Genomic DNA, 25,934 nt, shown 5'->3' on the forward strand with positions numbered 1-25,934 from the left:
TCACATTAACCAACCTCCCAGCAAGGTAACACCACTTAAGACCATGCTTTTCCGACCTACAATCACAACCAGAGTCCAAAAGTTCCTCCCAGAAGTCAGGCTTCCACCCCCTAGGTGGCCATCCATGACCTTGGTTTTGAACCCCTCATCCTTCAGATGAGGACCCGAGGCCCCAGAGGAGCAGGGAGTGTGAGCTGCTCACGGACAGGGAACCACCAAGTGCCAGATTCCAGGCTCACACCAGAAATCTCACCTCTGCCCTCAACTCCCCAATGCCAGTAAACTCCTCCTCCCCCAGAGGTAAAAGGAACATGGAGTCGGTCCAACCATGGCCATTCAAGCATGATGAAAAACCCCTGGGCAGGGCCCTTTCTTCCCTAGGACAGCCCACTGCAGCCTCCCACAAACCCAGGGACATGGGTACCCAGACTCCAGCTGTAGGTCCCAGGAGACTGGAATCAGCATGAGGGTGGGCCCTATCCTGATGAACGACCCCCTGGCAGGTCTCGCCTCACAGGACAGCTGCAAGGGTTCTCTAGGGCTGTGTCCATCAGGCACCAAGCACAGTGCCTGGCACACAGAAGTACCCCAAACCATCAATATCCATGTCTTCACCCCCCCAGCCCCACTCAGACCCCTGTAGGGAGACAACTACCCACCGAAGTCCCTCTTCTGGAGAAGGGAGAAAAATCGGAGGGGGAGATGAACCATGAGACTGTGGACTCTGAGAAACAATCTGAGGGTTTTGGAGGGGTAGGGGGTGGGAAGTTGGGTGAGCCTGGTGGTGGGTATTAAGGGGGGCACGGATTGCAGGGAGCACTAGGTGTGGTGTATAAACAATGAATTCTGCAGGCAAATGCTCTACCCCTGAGCTATACTCCCTAAACAATGGATTCTGGTACACTGAAAAGAAATTTAAAAAATTAAGAAACTCAAACAAACAAACTACAACAACAACAAAACAAAGTCCCTCTTCCTCCTCCACAGTATAGCTCTGTCCCTGCAGAGTAGTGGCCTGGCCAGGGACGCTTCCAGCCCTCAGAGCAGTGAGATTTGACACTGTGACTACCCCCCCCCCCAATACACACACACAGTTTACCAGACGTGAGCAGGGGAAGACCACATTTTCCAAGCAGCTGGATGCAGGAAGGGGCTTCGGGTGCGGGGGTAGGAAGCCGTCAGGAACATGGGCACATCTGCCTATAGAGAAAAGCTACCTGCCACAGCCTAACCTCCACTGAGGCCGTGGGGTCCTCCTGTAAGCTGCAGTGGGCAGGCCCAGTTCCTCCCCAGACTGATGAGCTCCCGTCTGGAAAGCCCAAGGCCCAGTGCAGGTGATGAGGTCGGGTCACTCTTCAGGAGGACAGACCAGTCTGCACCCCAGTCGGTTCCCTGGAGGGAACCAACTCCGCAGCTGCCCAGGCTGCTGCTCTCCACCCGCCCACTGGCGTACAGGGCCTCCATTCCCACTCTCGCCCTTCTCCCTCCCAACTCAAGAACCACACAGAGCAGGGACAATCGGATAGTGCCATTTATTGCCCCGCACCCCTCCTGCCGACGTGTCCAGATGAGGGAACAGACGGGACCCCAGCTCCGCGGGGACGCGGGGACCAGGGGCTAGTCCCGCTCCAGCACTCTTCCCGGCCCAAACCTGGGGAGGGGAGGAAGGACAAGGGCCAAGAAAAACAACAGGACCCGCAGGGCAGAATCAAAATAACGGCAGGATGCAGTCAGGAGGCGGGTGTGATTAAAAGAAAACTCTAAAGGGAAAAGGACCCTCTTTCCCTTCCCCGCGCGTGGCCCTTCTGACCTGGAAGGCTCCTCACAAGCGCCCGGGGGCAGACGGGCAAGGGAAAGAGGGGCGGGGCACCGGTCCTCCAGTGGCGGTCTCCGGCGTCCCTCGGTCTCCAGTTCTCACGCACGGTCCCTCCCGGGCTCGCGGAGAACCAGAAGGGCGGGCCAGGCCGGGGCAGGGTGCAGGGCGGGGGCGGGAGGGCCCTAGCACCCCGGGCCGCCCGTGGCTCCACGCAGACCGCAGGGGCGGAGACGGGGAGAGGAGACCCCGCAGCCGGTGGCGCCCCTCTGTCCGCCTCTCTCTGGTCTCCGGGTCCTGCGCCAGCGTCCCCGCCAAGCCCGAGGGGCCCTGCCCCCCCGGGCCTCCGCCCCTACCGGCCCTCCCCGCCACGGCACTCGCTGCAGCGCCCGCCAGCAGCCTCCTCGTCGTCGTCGTCGCCGTCCTCCCCGCCCGCCCGGTAGTAGCTCTGTCCGCAGCGGCTGCAGACCGACGGCGCGCCCACAGCGTGCACCTTCTTGTGTCTGCGCAGCGCTGCGCCCTGCACGAAGCCTTCGCCGCACTCCACGCAGATGTGCGCGGGCTCCTCGCCCCCCGCCGCCCCGAGCCCATCCCCGTGCTGGGCGCGCTGGTGGGCCATAAGCCCCGCCCCGTGCCCGAAGCCCTTCCCGCACTCCACGCACACATACGGCTTGGGGGCCGGTGCGCGCCGCGAGCGGGGCCCCGGCGCTTTGGCCCCCGCGCCCGCCATGGCTGCAGCCGCCGCAGCCCCCTCGCCCGGCGCGCCCACCACGATGATGCCCTCGCCGTCGCCCACCGGGATGGCGATCTCGCCGTCCGCCGCCGCCGCCTCCTCAGGCGCCTTGGCCCGGCGCACGCTGGCCGCCAGCACCTTGGCCGCCACGCCGGGGCCCGACAGCTCGGGGTGCAGCCGTAGGTGGCGCGCCAGGCTCTTGGGCTGGCTGAAGCCGCGGCCGCAGCGCGGGCACACGAAGGGCTTGAGGCCGCTGTGCGAGCGCCGGTGCTTGGCCAGGCTCTTGCTCTGCGTGAAGCTGCGGCCGCAGTCGGGGCAGGCGTAGGGCTTCTCGCCCGTATGGATGCGCTGGTGCTGCATGAGGTTGGAGCTCCAGCTGAAGCGCTTGCCGCACTCGGAGCAGGCGTATGGCTTCTCGCCCGTGTGGATGCGCCGGTGCTGCACCAGGTGCGAGCTCTGCGAGAAGGTCTTGCCGCAGTCGGCGCAGGCGTTGGGCCGCTCGCCCGTGTGCGTGCGCTGGTGCCGCGTCAGCTTGGACCAGTGGCTGAAGCTCTTGCCGCACTCGTTACAGATGTAGGGCGCCGGTGGCCGCGGCCGGGGCGGGGGGCCGGCCGGGGGCGCGGACTGGGGCGGGGACAGCTTGGTCGGGGGCCAGCTTGGGACGTCATCGTCATCCATGATGAGGATGTCCACTATAAGGCAAGAGGGTGGGAGGGGAGTCAGAGAAGCCCCGGCTCGACACAGGGCCCGTCGGGAGCGAGGGTGGAGAGCGAGGGTCAGGAGCGAGGGCCGGGGCTTCTGCCGGCTGTGCCACCTGCCGCGGAACATGTGCAAAGCTTCGCAGCTCGCTCACCTGCGCGCCTTCTCGGGGTGCCCTGTGGCAGCTAGGCCGGGTCACCTCGAAACCCACTGCACAAACCTGGCTCTCGGCAGATGCCCCGTCTCTCCACCCCCTCGCCCACCCTATTTTCCTCAGAGCATGGCTCGCTCCCCGGCATTTCACTGCACATTCATGTCTTCCATTATCCACCCTCAAGACTTTTCCTTGCCAGCTGCCTCCCCCACACCGGGAACAAGGCGTGGAACACTGCAGCAACTCCAGAAGTGGCTGGGAAATAAACTGTCCACAGGGATTCAACAAGGATGGAAGCCTAGGCAATGATACCTAAAGCCCAAAGTGCCAGGCAGGGACAAGGAGAGTCCAGGGAGAGCGCCACTGGCAGGGGGAGGGCGCCCACACCCTGGCCCAGGAGCAAAGGCAAGCCCGGGAGTGAGGGCATCACACCTGGGCTCCAGGAAGACTATCCTGGTACAGGCGAAGAGGAAGGAGGAACAGGGCTGGTTCATGGGATCACAGGCTAGCACGAGATCCCACCTGCCCTGGCACCTGGGAATGTGGCCCCCACATACCAGAGCCCCTGTCTGACCCACGCAGTCGACAGAGGAGCCTGGGGCCCTGGTCTGGCCAGCTGTGTGATGAGGACTCAAATCCTGTCCGACGTCTGCACCACACATGGCTTTGAGCAATGTCCCAGGGAAAGTGCAAGCCAGATCTCACAGCTCAGAGACTGACCCCCGTGCACCTGCAGCAAGGGCTCTCGCTCCCCAATCTGGCAAGTGGGGCCCGGGCCTCAGCCGGGACTCCTCCACGAGTGCACGAGTGCACCCACAGCTTCCCTTCCAAGCATGCATCAGAAACACTGCTTCCCCGCTCCCTCCCTCCCAGACCCTGGGCTCCTCGTGGCAGCCAGTCACACACCAGGCACAGGCTGGGCCCAGAGCAATCACACATGGACCTGGGGTAACACACACCCATGCAAAGAGGCGCCACGATGTGCCGAGGTAGGCACTACCTCACCAGCTTCAAAGTGTCTACATCGGGTAAGGGTGGCACCACAGAGCTCAGGTCTTTACAGCACAAAATCGACCTGGAAAGCCTCGCTCCAGTCCCCCCACTTCTGCCCACTGCATGGGGTTCAGGGGGTGCCTCAGACCCCCTCCCTGCTGTCGGAGAGCAGCTGAGCCCGAAGGCAAGACCCTGCCCTTGCTCCAGGGCCATATGACAGCCCCAATGCCTCGTTCCATGGCGCTCGGCACTAATGGCCGAGAGCTGCTTGGTGGCAGGGGCAGATGAAGGCTTCCCACACAGGCTCCCCGTCCCCAAGGTCGGCTGCATGTGGCCATGGCAGTGTCCACGCTCGCTTCACCATGGGGTCTAGTTTCCGAAATAATGAACTGGTTCTCTATCATTCTCCAGCCTCCCCTTTCTGAGCATCGGGAAGAACGCTTGCATTTACACGGATTTGGGGGGGGGGGGGGGGTCTCCAAGAAGCGCGGCGTCCTTCAGGCAGGATCCTGGTGGGCCCTGGCAGCTTCCCTGCTCCCCAGCCCCGTGGGACACTCCTGGCGCATCCCCATGTCCTGTCTGTACCAGCAATCGCTGTTTCTCCAGGAGGCCCTGTTTCATCTGACGCAAAAGTACTTCCAGACTCAAAGCTGGGAGCGGTCACTGCTTTTTTTTCTTACAGAAAAATTCCGCTGAGTTCATTCACACTGACTTCTTCCCAGACAAATCTGGACCTACAGGTTTTTCTTGAGTCTTTTCGCTGTGATGTCTGCATCCCTCTTCAAAAGGGAGAAGAGAATGCGAACAGCCTGTAATTATTCATTTGCTGACCCCAAGGTAGCACTGAGATAACCACCTTAATACCACCGATGACAATTTCTTGAAAACAAAAACACAGCTTTGTGTGCGCTACTCCTGACCTAGCAAACCTCCCACAGCTCTCCTGAGACCCAACCCCGCTCACTGCCTCCCTCTCTCCAGCCAGCAGCGATTCGGCTGGCCTGCTAAGATCCCTTGGAAGGGCCCAGGACGACTGCAGCTCCTGCTGTGCCCTTCCAACCTGTAGGTCAGTTTTGATGAGACCCCTGGCTCGCCTTTCCTTCTCCTGTGAATCAGAAATGTGGCCCCACTGTCTTCTGGCATAAAGCCCTGCCCCTAAATGCCCCCAAGATTTCCTTCGTTCCTCACCATCCAGTCACTCGGAAAGAACACGGCTTGTTCATTTTGGTGACGTTCTTGGGATGTGTGATTTGCTCTTTCAAGACCTAACTTTTAAAATTCAGAAAGGTCCGGGACGCCTGGGTGGCTCAGTTGGTTAGGCAGCTGCCTTCAGCTCGGGTCATGATCCCAGTGTCCTGGGATCGAGTCCCACGTTGGGCTCCTTGCTCAGCAGGGAGCCTACTTCTCCCTCTGCCTCTGCCTGCCATTCTGTCTGCCTGTGCTCGCTCTCTCCCCCTCTCTCTCTCTGATAAATAAATAAAATCTTTAAAAAAATAATAATAATAAAATAAAATTCAGAAAGGTCCATTGGCTTGTTGTGTTCACTGTTTACTCTTTCTTTACTTTGGATTTCTGCAAGGACCTCCCCATCCACACGCTGGGGTTCTGACCTTTTTTTTAACTCCATTTTAACCTTTCTTCATTTCTTTTTGATTTTTAAACATCCCTTTTTACCTCCAACTTTTCTCAAGGAGTTATGTTCTTTGAATTCCCCCTTGAGTTTTCTCCTTCAGTTTTCTGAAGGAATCAAGACGCCTTCTGAAACAACTCTGCTCCTGTTTTCCGCTGAGCCCCGCACCCTTGCTTCTGAGCTGTTCCAAGTATGCGCTTCTCCCATGGGCTCTCACCTCTCTGACCCAGCGGTGTGTCTCCAACTGACCCCCTATCTGGGGAGATGTTACCTGCTCCTTTTCTCTTTTATTCTGACAGCTCCGGGGTTGGGAGCACTTGTGTTAAGCTCAGTTTGTTCCTGTTGTTTGTTTCTGTGTGGAAGGGTTACCAGACTCCCAAGCGGTGAGGTTCCCCTACTCTGGGGGGACAAGGTTCCCCAACTCCCAAGGGGCGAGGTTCTCCGAGCTCCCTCCTCTGATGTTCTCACGTCGTAGCTGACAGTATGGGACACTGCTGCAGGTTCCTGGCTCTGGAGTCCCCATTTTCATCTGTACCTCCTCCTTCCTTCCCCCCTTTGGTCAAAGACAGGGTCCCACTTGGTCTTGAGTTCCCTCCCAGAAGGTTTTGCTGAGTGGGTCCTGCTGTGGGCAGAACATTCTCCCTGACTGGCAGCAGAGCCCACGGGTGGGCCCCAGGTCACGCCAGCCCCAGACCTTCCTGTGGCTCTGCTCCCAGTCTGGACAGAACACGTCCAGTCTCAGCTGCTGGCCTCAGGGGGACCACCTCCCAAGCTTTCCAGGGAGTCCCGGACGGAGGGCTACCTGGGGCTCCTCCTTGCTCTCCTTTCCTCCAGCACAGTGCCAACACCAGGCAGGCCTGTGGCCATTGGTCTGTCCCCAACCAACTGTATTTTGGGGTCACAAAGGCACCCACATACCTAAGGTGTGCTGTCATTAGCGTGGCCCAAGGGATCTGGGTTCTGCCACATGGCTTTTCTGGGGAGGTTTGGGGGGTTTAAGGGCTGCCATCATCCCGGGCTGGACAGAGCATTCCTGGTGAGCCCTCTGGAATGACTAAGGCGTACTGGGACCGTGAGAGCCAGAACTCAGCAGAGGGAGGTCAGAACCCTGTCCCCCACTACGGGACTGCCAGGACACCAGCGCACTTCTTCTGTGTTGGGGGAAGCTCCTGCCTCAGAATCAGTGTCATTTCTATTTACGCAGTCATTTTGGACTGCTGCCCATTCCGAATACCTGCAGCCAAACCCCCAGGACAGGCCTGCATGGCTCTCCCACCCCAGCGCCGCACGGCCCCAGGCCTCTGACCACTCGCACCTGGACGGCCACACCGGGCCGTCAAAGGGGCCCAGGCAGCAGGTGAGGAAGGGCTGCCCTCCCCAGGGGATAGTGCAGCAGACGCCCGCTGTCCGCCCCACCAGCTGCCCCCACCCCAGCTGTCTAGTCCCCCCACCCCCCACTCTGGGCAGGTGGCCCGGCCTCTCCACTCCAGCACTCTGGCTGGCAAAGCCAGTGGCTGGAGAGGAGCACGGGATGGACAGGCCGTGCTTCTAAAGCAGCAGCCAGCGTGAACAACAGCGTCCACGTCCGCTCAGTCTGCACACCACTCCCCAAAACACCCAAATCCAGGGATGAAAATGAGAAAATTCTTGGGGTTTCACAAATGCCCTGGGCAGGTACATGTTATATGGAAAGGAGACCCCTGGGCTCTTTTCAGTCTCGTGTGCACGGAGCGGCGGGAGAGGCACCACCTAGGTGACCGGGTGTCTGCCCCCCGGCAGCTGCAGGCTTCCAATGGGGTCACAGCCCAGCAGCAGGGGTCAGCTCAGGGAGGAGCAGGCCAGTGGCGACCCACACAGAACATGGTGGCAGGAGACGCGAACACAGCACCGGGCGGCCGACGGGGAGGACTGATCCCAGACTTGCTGCCACCACACATGAACACACATGGGGCTAGGCCAAGGGCACGTGCAGAATGACTCAGGCTTTGACGACAGTCGGAAGATAGGCCGTGGGCCCCCCTCTGCCACATGTCTCAAGATGCCTCCTTGTCACGGGGGGGAGTCACCCAAGGCACCTGAGGCGGGAAGACACCAGGTGGAGAGGCTCCGACTTGCGGGGACAGGGTGAGCTGGAATGACCTTCGGACAACAGGCCTTCTGGGGCCTGCCAAGCCCCGCGCCCCCCCCCCGCCCCCCCCCCCTGCATCCAAGGGGCCCTGAGGCCAAGCCTTCCCTAGGGAAGGGGCCTCAGGCCCACAACTGCCCCCAGCTACTGAGGGGCCGGCAGCCTGCAGACCGAGACACGCTGGCTTGGGGCTCGGGGCTCCTGAGCTCCCAAGGAATGCCGTTCTCCCTGGGGTGACAATGCTCAGTCCCTCTTCCTCACCGGAAAATCCCAAGCACAAGGCTGAGCTGGGATACGGCAGGCATACCGACCGTGAAGCCACCTCCTCCGCCATGTGTCCCCGACGCGGCCAGCCAGACCCACGCGGGGCTGCTGGGAAGAGAGGCCAGGGAGCCCCTCAGCATCTTCGGCAGGGGCCCCTGGGGACGCGAGAGCCAGAGCTGAGGGACCGGTGCAGGAGTGTGGGGCTGCCCGGCACAGCACACACAAGACCACCCAGAGCCTTCACCCAGCCTAGAACCAGCCTGCTGTCCCGGTCCGCTCCGCACCCTTCCGGTTAGAACCGTGACCAGGACGGCTCTCGTCTCATCTCGCTGCTGCACCCCATGCCTCAGTCTGCCCCCAGGGCCTTGGCCCCACAGTCCCCCGCAACTCCATCCAGCCAGGGGCCCGCACCTCCTGCAGCGGGCAGCCCCTTCCTAGGTGAAGCCTCCCTGCCCACAACGAGATGAGCCCTCTGGCGAGGCAGTCTCCAAGGCAGTCCCTTCAGTAACCACCCCCAGCCTGTGGGCCCCACGGGGCAGGGACCTCAGCCTCAGGCACACTGTCCCCAGCCCCTCCCCTGCAAAAGCGAGGACACAGGGCATAGCTTGCCTCCACCCTGTGGACTCCAAGCAAGGTGAGCAACTCAGGGTGTGGGATCACTCCCAGCAAGCCAGGACACCGCGCCACCTCAAGAAGCTCAGGCTGAGGGGGTGCCTGGGTGGCTCAGTGGGTTAAGGCCTCTGCCTTCGCCTAAGGTCATGATCCCAGGGTCCTGGGATCGAGCCCCACATTGGGCTCTCTCTGTGGGGAGCCTGCTTCCTCCTCTCTCTCTGTCTGCCTCTCTGCCTACTTGTGATCTTTGTCTGTCAAATAAATAAAATCTTTAAAAAAAAAAAAAAAAGAAGCTCAGGCTGGGGGCTGCAGATAAGGGTAGACACACAGACTGGTTGGAAGCCACCACAGGGTGGCAATCCAGGTGCCAGGTGGTGGTGGCAGTGGCAGCTGGGACTGGGAGGGCTCCGTGGCCACATCTAGAATGTATATGTAGTGGATCCTCAACAGGCCAGAAGTCAGATCAGAAGGGCCCAGGGAGCTCCCAGGGTTGGCCAGGCCATGAGGCTGCAACTCTAACAGCACCTTCCACCTGCCCCCTTCAGACCTGGGCAGGGGAGGAGCCCTCCCCGCCGCCTTCTCCCAGCTCTGCCCCACCCTGCAGGTCAGACCCACCGCGGGGGTCAGGCCGGGGTCTCAGGGCAGGAGTCTGGCCCAGTCACCCCACAAGAGGCCCCAGACCCAGGTGGGCAGGACTCCCCAGGGCAGGCCCACAACCATGGGACGCACAGCCACTTAGAAGCATCCAGGCTCAAGGCCCAGGAGCTAATAAGCACGGGGGTCACGGTGGCTGGCCCTGCAGCAGGGCACGCTGGAGCGGGGCGGCCGACAGGTTCCCGTTGGGGAGAACAGGCTTCGGATGGCCGCACGGTGGGGAGCAGAGAACCCACCAGACGTTGTGCAGGTCTCGTAAGGAGCACAAGCTAATCAGAGGATTAAACCTGACTTACTCCATGGCAGAAGTTTGGAGAAAACTGGGGTTGTGGGGCGCCTGGGTGGCTCAGTGGTTTGGGCTGCTGCCTTCGGCTCGGGTCATGATCTCAGGGTCCTGGGATCGAGCCCCGCATCGGGCTCCCTGCTCCGCAGGAAGCCTGCTTCCCTCTTTCTCTCTCTCTCTCTCTGCCTGCCTCTCTGCCTACTTGTGATCTCTGTCTGTCAAATAAATAAATAAAATCTTTAAAAAAAAAAAAAAACAAAAAAAAAACTGGGGTTGTGACTCAGACTGGGTGTTTCGCTGGGTGAAGTAAGCAGTTTGGAGCTGTGGTTTCATGTTTGCTCTTAAAGAGCCCGCACCTGCTCGAGGACCTATGGGTGCAAAGACAGGATCTGGGATGTTCTTTAAAATCTCCGGGGGGAGAAAAGGGCACAAATGGAGAAATGAGACTGGCCAGGACGTTGGTAACCCTGAAGCTGAGTGCAAGCAGAGTCATGTGCCTGAGCTCCAATGCCCCCGTAACACGCGGGCTTTTAAAGTAATTCCGAAAGGGCTAGAAGGCCAAGGACATGTGTCAGGGGAGGCAGGAGAAGCAGGCCCAGACAGGCACAGCGAGGAAGGGCAGGCATGGTCCTCCCCACGGAGGGCTGCTGGGTCAAAGTGAGCACGGAGACCCTGACTCTGTTTCCTCCTTGATAGCCAAGGCCACCAGGACCTGCCTACAGGGAGCTTCTCTTTATGCTCCTCTGGGTGATCTTATGATAACCTGTAGGGGGAGGCCCAGAGGCTTTAAAAACCCTACCCCCGACCACAGTCCAGGCCCCGTGGCCCATGTCGCAGATGACTGTGGGATGCTGGCACCAGGGCCGAGACCCAGTGCCCGTTGTGAATGTAAAGTCCTACCAGCACGTGGCCGCATCCACTCACTTCTGTACTGGCTGCCTTCCCGCTGCAAGGGGCACGGGCTCTGCAAAGCCAAAAATCTCTCCCCTCTGGCCTCTGTGTAAAAAACACACCAGCTGACGCTACGCCGGCATAACGGCCATCACGAAAACACACCGACAGCAGCATGAAAGCCAAGCCCATGCTTTATTTCTCGGATCCCCTACAGGAAAACCCCTGGAAACCAGAAAGCAGAGTCTCAGCAAGCAAACCCCAGGCCCCGAGTGCTCAGAGATGAGTTTTATTCAACCCAAATAATGCTTTATTAAACACAACAGGATACCGATATTAAAAAAGTGGAAGATTTCCCCTAAAAACCCAGATACTCAGCTTTTCCCCCCAAACTGGCACACATCACGCCCTCCTCTGTGGTCCTGTCACCCCAGCCCCACAATGCCCACCCTCCGTCTATAGCTTCTCGCTTGAGACACCTGCAGACAACCTAGAAACAGGGCAGAGGGGCCAGGACACCGGGGAGCAAGGAGGCTGGGCCACGAGGGTGGAGAGGACGGGCAGAAGGAGAGAAGCAGTCTCCAAGGGCGCCTGTGACCCTCTGGAGGAAAGAGGCATCACTCCTGAGCCACGGGAGCAGGGGGAGAAGGAAGCCGGGGTCCAGGAGGGGTACTGAGAACTGCCCAAGGCCACCTCACCTGGGTTCTCGTGACTGGCCATCTGCTGGTCCTCGGAATCCAGCGGCCCCGGAGACCAGGCCTCTTCCCGCAGCTCCATGTCTGGGTCCCTGGAAGAATGGGAGGAGACGGAAGGGCAGAGATCAGAGGACGCCAGAGTAGGAAAGCAGGCGCCACGTCGGCTCCAATCCACGCTTGAGCTCCAAGCACCCAGCTCGGCCTGCACCCAGCTCGGCCTGGGCAGGCAGACAGCACACGCAGCTGGTACCTGAGGGACAATGGAAAAATGGCCCTCATCTCCCCCCTCCGCAGGGGACCAGCCCAAGGCCACGCACCATCGGGGGGAGGAGGAAGCCTGGCACTGCAGCCACCCAGCCAGGCATGTGTCCTGGCTCCACCATCCACAAGCTGGAGCCTGGGGAGACCAGCTCCCTGCCTCAGCCTCCCTCCCCACCACCGCCCTGCACCAGAACCGCCACCAACATGCCGACACATCTCACGCGCCTGAGGTTGAAACAAGACTACGCGCAGATGCGGCGAGGCCATCATGGGCACCTGACTGCTCTAGGGATTCATGCGCTCAGGTCTCCCAGAAAGACTGTATGGGGGTCCTGTTGGAAGGCGCAAGCCTCTGGGCATCTATACTCAGAGGGGCGGCCAGACAATGCTGACCTCGGGGGAGGGAGTGGCGGCCTCCGTCTCTGAGGATTTGCCGGATCTGGAGGTTTTGGGAAACGGGATGCCATATCACTGGGTGTCCTGCGCCTTCTCTCACTCAGTGTAACGTTCGCAGGACTTGTCTGAATGTCCTTTTCACGGCTGGACGAGACTCCACCGTATGGATGGACCACATTCCATGTCGTCTGTCCACTGGCCGATGCGGACAGCATCTGGGCTGTTCCACCTCAGGGCTGAGGAGCAAAGCCGCTGGAGACGTCTGAGCGCACGTACCATGTGGACGTGTCTTCATCTCTCCACTGCCCACCCCACACAGCAGGCCTTGCCGAGGAGAAATCGCTCCCCTCCTTCTTTACTGGCCTTGAGGGTCAGGTTCTCACCGCTCACCACCACCAGGGGCAATGGCGCCATGTGGCAGGGCCTGATTCCCAGGGCAGACAACCTAGGCCCCTCTCCTGGGCGAGGAGCTGGCCCCCAGCCCCAGGTGGTCTCGCCAGTCCTGCACTGCAGCAGGCCTGGCACCAGGGGTACCTGTCCCTTGCTGTGGCGCCACTCCCAGGCAGGAAGCCTGCAGGCGGGCAGGACTTCCGCTCAGAGGTCACACGGCATCCCACACACCATGGACGGGGACCTGGTCCCCGAAGCTGAGTGCATGCAGCTCAGGGCAAACCCCACCCCCCACACACAGGGACCTCTCCGCAGGGGAGCGGCTGCGCACAGGCACCCGCCAACAGCAACCATCTGCCCCTAGCACACTATACCAGACCCACTTTTCTTGAATCCCCCACTGACAGGGGGCTCACCACCATCCAGGCACCAAAAGGAACCCATTTCACTACCAGCGGGCGCAAGCCTGTCCCCTCAGTAACCTCCGCTGATCTCTGAGAGAAGCTCTGAGAAGCCACCTGTCCAGTTCATAGACACTCGCAGGCATCTCCCAGGTCCAGGCCCAGTTCTATGTGGGTTGGATGCCATTACCACATTCGGTCCTACCCGAGCCCTCTGAGAGGGCCACGCTGCCGCCCAGCACGCAGAGGAGGAAGCTGAGCCACAAGTGGCCGAGACCTGGAGGCAGAGAGCCCGTGGAGAACCGTGAACCTGGGCTGTCCGGGCCAGGTCCTCACCAGACAAGTGCTCACTTACACAGCGGCATCCCACCTGTCTCCCACGAGCCAAACCTGGACGCCGGGGTCCCATTTTCCGGCCACTGGCCCCAGCTCTGTGCCACCCCGCACTGCCGTGCTGTCAACGACTCCCTTCCCCACGTCACAGCAGAGGACGTGAGGTCACAGTGAGGTCATTGCTGAGCAGGGACAGGATGCCAACGGTGCCACTGCAGACTCCTTGGTCCCAACTGATCTGCCGTCCTGAAACCCAGCCAACCATCAACAAGGATTGAGAAGAGCACGGAACACGGGCGAAGACAAAGGCAAGCCCATCTCGGGGGCCAGAAGCCACGCTGGGGACCCTGAGCAGGGACTGGCAAGTGGCTGCCTCGGAGTCGCTGCTGAAATGTGGACAGAAGGCAGGTGCCTGGCAGGAGGCCAGCAAGGGGTTCCTGGTCAGAACCCTCAGGCAAGGGCAAGGCCTCTTCACCTCTGGCCCTGCCACTGACAAAAGGGAGCCACCACGCGGTCGGGCCAGGTCGGCGAGGAAACACACACAGGGGGTCCCCTGCTCAAGTTCTGGCTCCATGCAGCATCACAGCGCCCACCGTGACACGGGACAGCTGCCCGAGGACCACAGGACCCCCTCCCCGCAGGGCCCTCATCAGAGGGATCTTCCCGCCGGCCTCATGGGAGAGAAGGCGGGAGCATCAGCAGTTCTGCGGGTGCTGGTGTCTTTCTGCCCCCCTGTCCCCATCACTCCCACCCCGGAGGTGCAGGGTCTCCCCATGGGCCAGGCGTTGCTCCGACACTGGACAACGTCCTGGTGAACAGGCCACAGCCCCAGCCACATAAGAGGGCCCTGCCAGTGAGGAACAAGGATCTGAACATGACAGGCGATTTCACCCAGTGAAGTTCCATGAAGATATGCACTTGAGGGGACGGGCTGGGAGGGGAGGGATGGGCCGCTGCACCAGGAGGTTGGAGGAGGATCTCCCAGGAGGAGGAGCCGCAGGAGCGGCCCTGTAGGAGGAGCAGGGAGGAGGGATGCAGGGACAGCATGTGCAAAAGCCCTGAGGAGAGACTAGAGACACAGGGGTGGGAGGGCTCTCTTGCAGGGCTTCCGAGGCCACACAGAGCACTGAGGAGTGGGTGAAATGTGCGGACCCCTCTGAGGTCGGTGTCATTATGACCCGTGCTTCACAGACGAGGACACTGGGGCTCACAGACGTAGGGGCCCGGGTGCTGGAGGTTGCCGGCAGCAGCAGCAAGCAGCATCTGGATGGCGGCAGCAGCGACAACGGGCAGCTGGGATGCGCTGGCACAGCGCCGGGCTCGGAGCCACGGGACAGTCGCCACACAGCTGTGGAGCCGCATGTGGGCGCTGGGGGCCCCTGACCAGGCAACCCCCTGCTCCAGAAGCTGATCTGAGGGGAAACCCAGACCTCAGAAAATGCTTCTTGCAGACAAAAAATAGTTCCTCATAGCCAGATTTAGAGCAGAGAAAAACTGGAGAGAACCTGTCAGTGCCACATGGGAGAAAGCCCGAGAAAAATCCCAAAGATGCCACAGTCTCGGGAGCAGCGGCTGCCAGCCGTCTGCTGCCAGCAGCAAGAGTGCTTGTCCCTCTTTGCTTCTCAAGTTCATCCCAACTTTTTAATTCTTTAGAATGAGTGATCACTTCTGTAATAGGGGAAAAGACAAAACAGCTCTTTTCTGGAAGGCCGGGGGGCTGTGCATCGCGACAAGAAAATCACTGGGTGTGGAGGGGGCAACGCGGGGATGCCACTGCCCGGCCATCGGGTCACACAGGGTGACCGTGACAGTGAGGCCGCACAAACCCCTGCACACGGCCCCTGGGTGTGCAGGTTGGGGGAGCGGTCTGACAGCTCCTCCCGCAATAAACAGACCTACTTTGGGAGCCGGCGACTCCACTCCCAGGTGCACACCTGAGACGTAAACCCCGTGTCTGGCCGCCCACATTCCCGGCAGTGCTATTCCCATGCAAACACCATGGGGGTGGGGGAAGCCAGTCTCCAAGGGCCACGGAGAGAGGATTCCACAGCCATCCAGGACAGAGCCAGGGGCAGCTGGGTGCTGGGGGTGGGAGTGGGGCGGGACCCTCTGTAATGGGTCAGCTGTTTCAGTCGGAGCAATGAGAATAACCCAGGAGCCAGATGGTGGTGACAGTTGCACAACACCGTGAATGAATCAGAAACCACTAACTTGTACGCGTGAAAAGGGAGGACTGCACAACATGCAAATCAGATCTCAATTAAAAAGTAAACAGACTTTAGGGTTCCTGGGTGGCTCAGGCGTTAAGCATCTGCCTTCAACTCAGGTCATGATCCCAGGGTCTTGGGATAGAGTCCCGCATCAGGCTCCCTGCTTGGCGGGGAGCCTGCTTCTCCCTCTGCTTCTCTCTCTCTCTCAGGAATAAATAAATAAAAATCTTTAGGAAAAAAAAGTAAACAGACTTTAAAAAATTGTATGGGGCTGCCTGATTACAAGGCCACAGTGAAAATGAGATAAGAAAGGAGCACCTCTCTACTTGTTAGACGAAACACCCCCATTCATGGACCACTTGACAGAGCCAGCTATATCTTTGAGGAAAACAAGGGGCGCCTGGGCAGCTCAGTCATTAAGTGTCCGACTTTAGCTCAGGTCACGATCTCAGGGTCCTAAGATCGAGCCCCACATTGGGCTGCTTTTCCCTCTGCCCAGTCCCACCTCATGTCCCACCCACCAATAAGTAAAGCCTTTAAAAAAAAAAAAGAAAGAAAGAAAAAGAAAAACAAGGTTAAAATGAAAGACACAGTGAGCACTCACAGGGCTGTGGGCCGGCAGGGCTGAGGCAGTGGGCCGGGTGGCCTGCCCCTCTGCCCCTCTGCCCCCCTGTGTGTATGCAGACTCGCTTGCCCAGTGGGTGCCCCGTGCTTCCTCTGAACGAGCAGCACGTAAGTCACTGAAAGCAGGGACTTCCCAGACCCGAGTCTCCACCTCAGGCCCGCTTCCTGCAGCGACAAGGCCTCAGCCTTCGCTCCGTCCCCTCCCTGTCTCCCTGCTGCCCGCCACCCCCTACCCCCGCCCCACTGCAGGATTGCGGCACAGGGACTGGTCTCCACCGGGGACATTCACCCAGAACAAGCCGCCCTTCTTCCTGAAACTAGGAGATGGAAGCACCCAGCACAGGGCCCTCCCTGTCCTTCCCTCCAGACTCCAGAGAAAGGAGCCCGGACACACAGACCTTTTCTCTGCCTGTGGGCCAGGGGCCGTGGTCTCTTCCCCACAGCCTCCACCCCTCGGCCCCCCAACCCCGTGCAGAAGCACGTCTGTGGGTCCCATGTCTGTGGAAATACAATCCGTGGGCTTTTGTCCTGCTAATCTGTTTCAGTCAGTCCTGGCCAGAAACCCTAAGAGGCAGAGGAAAGTCTCCCCTCCCCTCTCTGGGGGCTGTAAGCTGCCTGTGAGCTGCCCCTGCCAGGACGGGCTTTCCCTGCGTGTTTACACAGTCCCGCTTTAGAAGATGTCTAAGTAGCTACACGAGGTCCTCCTTTTTGCCTCTTGGCCTATAAGGCCCCAAATGTTTACCTTCCGGCCCATTACAGAAAATGTTTGCTGACCCTGACGCAAGCAAATAAGGGCTGCCAAGACGTTAGGGGACACATCCCAGGCCAAACAGGAAAGGCCTGGACGTGCTGTGCCTCCAACGGGAGGGAGAGAGGGGCAGAAAGCAGGCCAGGTGGCTGCGGGGGCCATAGGAGGGACGCCCGTCTGAGGCGGCTGGAGCTCGGGGGTCCCCATCTTGAAATCCCAGTAAGGTTACCTTGCGTCTGTGTTTTGTGCACAAAGTGTGATGGGACAAGGGAGCACGCCCCAGGGGCTTCCCCACTGCTCCCCACAAGACCCAGCAAGTACCCCCCGGGAGCCAGGAGAGGGTCAGGACAGCGCCCGAGCCAGGGACTAACCAGGGGTCCTACTGAAAAGTTGGGAAAGGTGTTCACTACACCTTACCCAAGTCCCTTCCTCTCCCACTCAGTCATTCATCACTCAAAAAGCTGCTGAGGCCGGTGGGCTGACCCTGGGCCTGTGGGTCCCATACCAGGATCTCAGGGTCATGGGGGAAGGGCTCTAGCCTCCTCCCCTCCACAGCACCGTACACGGAGAGAAGCACTGGGGCGTGACCGTGTCTGGCAACCAGGAGGCCCCCAGCCTGCTCTGGATGAAGGCTGACTATGCAATCTGACACCTTCGGAACCCCTGCCTCGCCCATCTTTCCTCCCAGCTCCCCAGTTTCTGCCCCACTCTCTGTGACTTTGCCCAGCTCCGACCTCCACTCCCCAAGATGGAGGGCCTTCCCCAAACCACCCCAGCCCACCCCAGTCAGGCCTTTGAGCGATCCAATTAACACAGGGGCTGACAGAGGCCGGCGGCTATTAAGCTTGAGACAAATTATTGTTATTATTGTTGTTATTAGATCCCGCCCACCTCCTCTGGATGCCAGCCCACCAATTAGCCCCTCTCTTTCTTCCGCTGCCAATCTCCCCGCCTCCCCTCCCCCGTGCCAGCAACCAGACACCTGCAGAGCAAGGGCCCCTCCAGCACCTATGCCCCAGGCCCTTCCCTTCCCTTTCCCGGGATACACACACACACCCATCCTCCACCCCCACCCCGTCCTCCCCTCCCCTTCTCCCTCAGAGCTGAGCTGCGACTTCTACCTCCTCCTACCTCCCACCCATCTGCGACCTACCCCTGCCCAGCCTCTTGGTCACCAAATCCAGTGGCTCTTTAACCCCTGTGCTGGCAGGGGGCAGAGTCCAGCACTCTCTCCCTTCCCCGTCCACCCTCCCCCGCCTCCCCATGCCTACCCCCTTCCAACGCCCCTTTCAAGTTCGCCCCCCCCATATCACAGACCACTCATCCTCTTAAGTCACTCAATTCAAACAGCCCAGGTAAAGATGGGCGCAGACTCTGCACAGACACTTCTCAGAAGAGAACATGAAGAGCTGATAGGCGCTAACAAGAGGCTCGACTTCCTCCGCCAACAGAGAAACAGACCTCAACCACAGGAGGTCCCAGGAAAACACAAAACACCCAGTGCTAGTGAGGCTGTGGAGAAACTGGAACCCCCGGCGTTGCTGGCAGGGATGTGAAATGGGGGGCCAGAGGGTGGAGCACAGAAGGACCACGGGGTCCAGCAGCTCCACTCATGGCCGCAAACCCAAGACAAACAGAAACACGCTCACGCAGAAATCCACACACACGCGTTCAGAGGCATAAATCACGATCACCAAAACCTGGAGATGACACAACCGCCCAACAGCAGGTGAACCCCGACCACTGGAGAAAACGCTGTTCCGTCACACAGGGGTGAGGCACTGACATGCCGCACAGCACAAGCCCTGAATACATCTCACCGCGTGAGGGGCCAGACACAGAGACCGCGTCACGCATGAAAAACAGCAAACCCGCAGAGAGGATAGAGGTGAGTGACTCCCGAGGGCAGGGGAAGGGGAGCGAGTACAGTCTCCCTCTGCGATGACAGTGTTCTGTGGGGATGGGGGCACCTACTCCCAAGGCGGGGTCATGTGCTAGGAGCCTCACGCCTCCATGAGCTGCTGGGGTTCACATCCCTGCCCCACGTGAACCCCCTGCTGCACCTGCCCAAATCCAAACCCAGCCCCCCAGCCCCACTGCCCACCTCCCACCTGCAGCCAGTCCTCAAGCTGCCCCGAGTCCTCTCCCCTCCCAAGGGCCACCCCCGCCCCCACCCCACCCCGCATCCCAGGACTGAGTTTCCTCCCAGCCCACACCGCCACCTGGAAATATCCACCCAGCCCATGCGACTCACTGAGGGGAAGCAGCCTGGCTGGCCCTGGCGTCCTTGACTGGCTGGGGGCCACTCAGACCGCAGACCCCTCTTCAGCCTGGGTGGTGACACTCCACAGCCCCACTGGCGGTGCAGGCAGACCCCTACGCTCTCCTCTCCAGCTCCCACCCACTTCCCTTTTCTGTGGGTGGCTTCACCCTTCGCCCCAGGCCCAAATACCCATCCATTCCCTCCTCTACCTCCCACCCAGGCCACCTCCCACACCCATAGCTGATGCTGCCAGGCTCCCACCTGTTCTTCCAAGTCAGCAACACCATCAGAACCATAAGTCCTTTTTTGGGGGGCAGACGGGGGCCTCTGTCAACTTTCCCCATTTCCTCTACAATGACAGTCTGCTCAGACTTCTTCCATCTTCCCAGAGTCGGCTGGTAGGCCATACTTCCCCAGAACGCAATCTGCGCCTCGTTCGGGTTTCCCAGCACACCGAAAGAGCTGACCAAAGCAGTCTCTTCTGATCCTGCTCCCTTGGCCTCCAACCCCACTTTCTTCCTCTTTTCACTGACCGGCTGCCTCGCGGTAAGCCTACCTCATGGCTTGCTCTCTCCCATCTCACCCAGCCACACAGGCCTCACCCTTGCCGCTGTCCCCATATCCTCAGGGGCACCAGCCGGCTCCCCCTCCAACCCTGTGTGGCCCTCCCGGGGGTGCAGGCAGGCGGCAAACTCCAGAGGCCCTGGTCCCCATTCCCCGCTATCTCCAAGATAAACCAGTATCGAGAATTCCTAGAGCCTCCCTGTACGGTTATGCCGGCAGGTGCGGCAGGAACCCGGAGGCCACCTGCCACTGTCCAGGAACACCCAGCATCCAGGTCTTCAGACACGTCTGTCAATGCTCCTCATTCCTTAGTCTGGACAAGTAACTGAAAACTACTTAAACAAACAAAAATATTCTCTAGGGGGAAAAAAGGATGGAACCACGCCTACAGGCCACATTCTGTCTGTCACCCCTCAATCAGGCCGGACCCCCATTCTTGGGGGGGTGTTTACATCTTTCCACTTTGCCCATTCTCTCCAGTGAAAGTAGCACCTCCCCCAGAAAACCTTCCCAGACTTCTCCCTTCCCTCAGCTCAAGTGTCCTCTCTTTCCAAAGCACAGACTACACGTCAGACCCTCATACCCACTGCAATGGGTTTACAGTCCCGAGCCCATAACCACCGTCAGAGAGGAGAGAACAAGCTCTCCGGGCAGGCTGCCAACTCAGCCCTGCCACCCCGCAGCCATGTGACCTTGGACAAGGTGCTCTGGCCTCTATGCCTCCTGACCCTCCTGGCCCCGCATCCAGATCAGAGGTAACATGTGTGAAGCCCTCAGCCAGAAGCCAGGTGCCCAGGATGTGCCTGGCAACCCCTGACAAGAAACTGTTAAAGCTGGGGTTCACACAAGTTCACAGAGCCAGCCACCAAGTAGAGGCGCCAGACTCCAGCCAGGTCGGCCAGCCGCCAAGGTCATCGTTCCTTTCCTCCTCACCCTCAGGATCCTGGCACTGGCTCCCTTAACCGCCATCATTACAGTCGTGGCCTGTGGCCCCAGGTGGCCGGCGGGAGCAGCTCAGGGCCCCTGGCCACCCATCCAGACTCCTGTGGCTGGCTGCTCGATGGTCGTGAGGCAACAGCTCTCCATGCTACTACAACAAAGCCACTGATGCCACCAGCGTGAGTCATCCCCGAAATGAAAGGCTGGAGCTTAGGGTGCCCTGAACCAGCCAGTGACCCTTCATGCAACGCACTCCCTGCTACCCGATGATGGGACACTGAAAAGGCCTTGAGGATAGCCTCCGTCTCCCCCAGACCCCAGCGGTGGCTGAAAGAAAGAAGTCATCAGAGTCCGTGGCATTACAGTGAAGGGCCGAGCTCTGGAATCGTGTGCAGGCCAGTGCTCCCAGTGCAACCATGGGGCCCGGGGCTCCATCCCACGCCCCTGAACTGGGGGCAACCAACCCCATCCCAAGACCTCAGAGAGCTTGGGACAGCGAGGACCAGACACAGGACCAGGCACCTGACGAGTGCTCAGGAAGCAAGTGCCGTTAAATTTAATCTGTCACCAAGAGGCCAAAGCCGCAGCTGGCTCCTGGAGGCCCCAGTACACGTGAGGCTTTGGGCAGCATGGAGGACAAGCAAGCAAGGTCTGGAGACTGACATGTGTCTGAGCACAGGTGCCGGGGAGCTGTGCCCCCAGCACTGACTACTGCTGCCCTCACTGCAGCCATGGGCCAGAGTGGCGAGTCCAGAGCTCACCATCACCTTCCCCCAAGCCCCAGGGTCCTCTTAGCCAATCCCTCCCTGTCTTTCAAGGCACAAGATACACCACCTCCCACGGGGACAAGCTTCCCTCTGGGCACCTACAGTTCCCGGAAGGGATGTTCTGGGAAATCCCCCAGCCCTCTCCCTGGTCCTCTGTATGTGTGTCCCCGACAGGCCTCCAAGCTGCTGCAGGACAGGAACTGCCATCCAGTGTCACCCAGCTCTGGGTCTGTCACAGGGGATCCTCAAGAAACGTGCACCGAGGGACCCTTCTCTCCCACCCCATAGTAGAGCACTGTGCCAGGACCACTGTGCCCATGGACCCAGCACAGGACCAGCCTTATCCAGAAAATGCTGGACTGTGCTCTCTACCACAGGGAATGGGGAAAGAGGAAAGTGACAGGTCCATGGTCACCATGCTGGAAGAGACAGGAGGCAAGGCCTGGCCTACGAGGAATGCTTGGCTCCAGAGCCTTTCTCACATAGCTTCCGCTCAGCTCTCTGGAGAAAACATGCATTAACAGCTTCCCTACCAAGTCAAAGCTATTACCACCATTCCTCTTCATCCAGGCAGAAACTGAGATGTGAGAGTCATTTACACTGTAAGGTCACAAAGCACCAGGTATGGAGCTGGGATCTGAACTCGGTTCTGTCTGACCCCAGCACTTCTAAGGCCACACGATTGCTCATGGGTCAGGCATGCTGATAAGCCCTTGGGGTTCTCCCATTCCTCAGCTCAGCGGGTGTGCGGGTGGGGGTTAGATCTGGAAAACTTCCAGGGGAAAAAGCTAAGACAAGAGAGAACAACGTGGGGATCTGATCCCAATGCTCTCAGGGCTGAGGCAGGACCACAAGGAACCGGAGCAAAAGCAGGCAGATGGATGCCACCTGCATTTAGCCCAAGAGGCTTACGTCTTAGGGGATAAGCGGGGATCAACAGCGACCGTGCTTCCCCAGAGCAGAGGCCGGCTGACTCCCAACTGTGTCCTCAGCACTGCCCAATACAGCCAGGCAGCAGGCAGCCACACACCAAGTGACCTCTTCCTGAACGCCTCTGGACGGGGCTCTGCCGGGAGACCTTCCCACAATTGCTCTGGGGGAGGAGGTACTCCGTGTCCAGGTCCCCGTCTCTGCCTGTCCTCTCCGGGACCTTGTTCTTGACCCTGTCCCGGTGCCCAGCATGGGGCCGGGCACTGGGAGAGCCTCTGGGTCACTTTTCCGTCGTGGGACGCCACCATCCTGTGGCTGCCCAACCCCCGTCTCCACGAACTGCGGTGTCCCCTCTTGAGGTCGGGTTTGGGAGTGGTTGGGGGGATCAAGCAGCACAGCTTGGCGCCCGGGAGCCCTCGGGGTGGCCTTGGGGCCCGGCCCCCGTCCGCCCCGGTCCAGCGGGCCACGCGGTGCCTGACCTTGGCCCAGTCATTTCCCCTCCGGCGCACGCGCTTCCTGCCTGCCGCCCGCGCCGGGGCGAATGAATGAGCCTCCCGCGGGGACCCAGGCCGTAATCACCGGCAGATCAAAGGCCGCACGCAGCCCGCCCGCGGCGGCAGCGGAACCCGGGCTTCTCGGGAAACGAGAAGGAGCGGCAAAGGAGTGGGAACAAGCCGGGGACCCAGACGTGCCCCCCGGACCGCCGTTTCCGGTCAGGCCTGCCGGCCCGCGCGTCCCCTTCCCCCACCAGGGCCTCAACTTCCCCCGGGAATCACCACCACTTCCGGCCACGACCTGCCGGGGAGGCTGCGGCGTCCCCACCCCCGAGCCCCCGGCCCAATCCCCGGCGCTGCGCAGGCGCGCTCCCTCCCCAGCGCGGCCCCGGCGCGGCCCCGGCGCGCACGCGCGCTCCCCGCGGCTCCTCCTGGCGCGCCCTCGCCCGCCCGCGTCACCGGCCGCGCGCCCACTCACGCCCCCCCAGCACGCGCACGCGCACTCGCCCGCCCAGTCGCGCTCGACCCGCCCGCCTCCCCGCCCGCCCCCCGCCCGCAGTGGGGCTCCCAGAGGCGCGCGCCCACCCCGGCCCCGGGTTCACGCCCCCCCTGCCTCCGCGCCCTCCCCTCACCTCCTCGGTCCCGGGGCCGCCGCGCCGCACTCCTCCTCGCTCCTCCCTCGCGGATGGTGGCAGCGGCGGCAGCGGCGACTCAGACCCTGGGGTCAGGGGGACGGGCGCCCAGGCCGGAAGTGACCTTCCCGGCCGCTTCCGCCCGCGCTGCTCCCCCTCCTTTCCCACCCCCCCCGCCGGCCTCCACCCCGTCCTCGCCGCTCTAGGAAGGCGAGCCCGGAGACCCCCTAGCCGCCGCCCCCCTCAGCTCTATGGTGGGTAGCGGGCGCCCCTGGGAGCCACTTCCGGACGGTCTAGGACAAGGGTCCTCCGTCCCCGCTCTATGGCGCCGCGCGCCGAGGGGCTCCGGGCCCCGCCCCCTTCCAGGACAGGAGGCGCGAGCCCGGCCCGTTAGGCGGAGACTTCCGGGTGTCTCGGGAGGTTCCCCCCCCCAGCCCGGCGATCGCCGCTCGCGCCTGCGCGGTCGGCGCCCCGCGCGAGCCTGGGACGGAAAGGTGTGGGGGAGAGTGGCGTCGAGGGCCGCTCATGCCACCCCGGGTCCTCCGGTCGTCTCTATCATCGTAACCCCTTCCGTGCCGGGGTTCGTGGCGGGTGCGGCGTCCGCTCGCAGGGACAGCTCCGGGGCACAGCCCTGACGAGCCCTGCCCGGTCCCGGGCTGAACTTCTAGGACGGGGATCCTGCTGGCCCCGAGGCAGGCCCCACAAGTGCCCTCGCTTCCTGCACCTGCCGCCTGCCACTCCGAGCGGCCAGCCCCTTCCTTCCCCGGTCCCCTTTCCTCTGGGTCGGAGACGGGAGCTGGGCTCTGGTTTCGTCTGGGAAGGTCCCCGGGGCTCGGAGCCACCCCTGGAGCTGCCAGAGCTCCAGGGCCAGAGCAAGCCTTGCCTGTCTCTTGGCCTCAGTGCCCTCCTTTTTCACATTGGGCACCTGCGAGGGCTTTGCATGCTTTAGGTCCCATTAATAACCTGTTCCCACTTTGCAGATAACAAGGGACACCGAGCTCAGGCACCTGCCGAAAGCCACACGCCCGGAATGCAAAGCCTGGGCTCCAGAAGTGCTTACACATACCGCCTCCCGTAGTAGACCACTGGCCCCAGCGGCGGGAGCCTCGCCTGCTTCCCTAATGGGAGGCCAGCACTTAGGAGCCCCCCCACCGACTATTGGCTCTCATTTCGGGGTCCTCACACAAAGTCGCTACTTTAATATAACTGTTTACACCACTGTGTCCTCATAGGCTAAGCCCCACTGGCTCTCACTTAAGGATGACTTACCAGGGTTACTGTAACCCTTTTATGATCTTCCTCATGGAAACAGTCATATCTGTTTCGACCTTCTGTCTGATTGAAACCATCGATACTTCTTTTAATTTCGTTATATAAATAACGAAATTAAAAGTTAACGAAATTAAAAGAAACAGTTACCATGCTTGGGAGTCAGGAGGATGGGGACGTCCGAATCCCTTGTTGAATGACACCTCTCACAGACTCAATTTAGTGAAATAATCTGTGCAAGTGTGCTCAGCCCAGGACCTGCCTCATAGCCAAGTCTCGGTGAAAATGGTAGTGATCAGTAAGACTTACTAGTGTTGTTACTTCTGCTCTGTCCACTGTCTGGGTCACGTCTCAGTCTGCATCAATAGTAAGGTGTGCATTGTTGATCTAATAACATCCCTTCAGAAAAAAAATACTGTACTAAATGTATACATAAAAGGTCAGATATGACTGTGTCTCATCTTCAGAAGTACCACAAAAGTAAATTTTTAAAAACTAATTACTATTATTTTATTTATTTATTTATTTTATTATTACTTTATTTTATTATTATTATTTACATCATGAGAGCTGAGACACATCTGTGTCCTCTGACTCAGATCATTCAGTGTGTGTCTGCAGTGGCTGGATGAGGGCCAAGCGGGGGGCACAGCTTCCTCCCTCTCCCCTTTCCACCTTCCTAGTTGGCCAGACTGGTGAGACCTGGAGCAGCTATCTTGGACAGAAGCTGTGTGTTGAGGATGGTGGAGTAGTAAGCTAGGAGGTTCTAGACAGACACTTGTTGGAGTAGTGAAAAACAGGTTCTGTGCCTCCGTGAGCAAAACGACCTTCTGTCTGATTGAAACCATCGATACTTCTGAGTCTCTCTTAAGACTGCCCAACCGGGACACCTGGGTGGCTCAGTTGATTAAGCAGCTGCCTTCAGCTCAGGTCATGATCCCAGCCTCCTGGGATCGAGTCCCACATTGGGCTCCTTGCTCAGCAGGGAGCCTGCTTCTCCCTCTGCCTCTGCCTGTCACTCTATCTGCCTGTGCTCACTCTCTCTGTCAAATAAATAAATAAAATCTTAAAAAAAAAAAAAAAAAGACTGCCCAACCAATAACAGGATATGTCCAAAGCATAGGACGGGGATGAAGTAGCAATGGGTGAGTGGTCAGAGAAACCTGC

At 60.1% G+C, this 25,934-nt stretch overlaps 1 protein-coding gene across 6 annotated transcripts; it reads right to left on the reverse strand.

Moving 5' to 3' along the window:
* Window positions 1–1,513: 1,513 nt before the first annotated feature.
* On the reverse strand, window positions 1,514–23,944 carry ZNF787 (zinc finger protein 787). 6 transcript variants are annotated; one of them, XM_032324801.1, is made up of 4 exons: window positions 23,499–23,944; window positions 11,550–11,638; window positions 10,885–10,956; window positions 1,514–3,238 (listed from the first exon to the last, which is right to left on the reverse strand). In XM_032324801.1, exons 2-4 carry the CDS (start codon window positions 11,626–11,628, stop codon window positions 2,166–2,168), a joined length of 1,224 nt encoding a protein of 407 aa, XP_032180692.1. In that variant the 5' UTR covers window positions 11,629–11,638; window positions 23,499–23,944; the 3' UTR covers window positions 1,514–2,165. The 6 variants fall into 6 exon arrangements, with proteins under 6 accessions (XP_032180692.1, XP_032180690.1, XP_032180694.1 ...); XM_032324799.1 differs by lacking the exon at window positions 23,499–23,944 and adding an exon at window positions 19,434–23,230; XM_032324803.1 differs by lacking the exon at window positions 23,499–23,944 and adding an exon at window positions 19,164–19,417.
* Between the last annotated feature and the right edge of the window lie 1,990 nt (window positions 23,945–25,934).

Source organism: Mustela erminea, chromosome 19 (assembly GCF_009829155.1).
Source record: "Mustela erminea isolate mMusErm1 chromosome 19, mMusErm1.Pri, whole genome shotgun sequence".
In the NCBI taxonomy this organism is placed as follows: domain Eukaryota; kingdom Metazoa; phylum Chordata; class Mammalia; order Carnivora; family Mustelidae; genus Mustela; species Mustela erminea.

Bases quoted from the DNA above. Each gene is read 5' to 3' on its own strand.
- ZNF787 (XM_032324799.1), bottom strand. From the start codon at position 19,579: ATGGCCTACCAGCCGACTCTGGGAAGATGGAAGAAGTCTGAGCAGACT. The intron at 10,957-11,549 runs GTGAGGTGGCCT...TTTTTTACACAG, and splicing joins GGCCAGTCACGAGAACCCAG to AGGCCAGAGGGGAGAGATTT. The intron at 3,239-10,884 runs GTGAGTGGATGC...CTTGCCTTATAG, and splicing joins GGAAGGCAGCCAGTACAGAA to TGGACATCCTCATCATGGAT.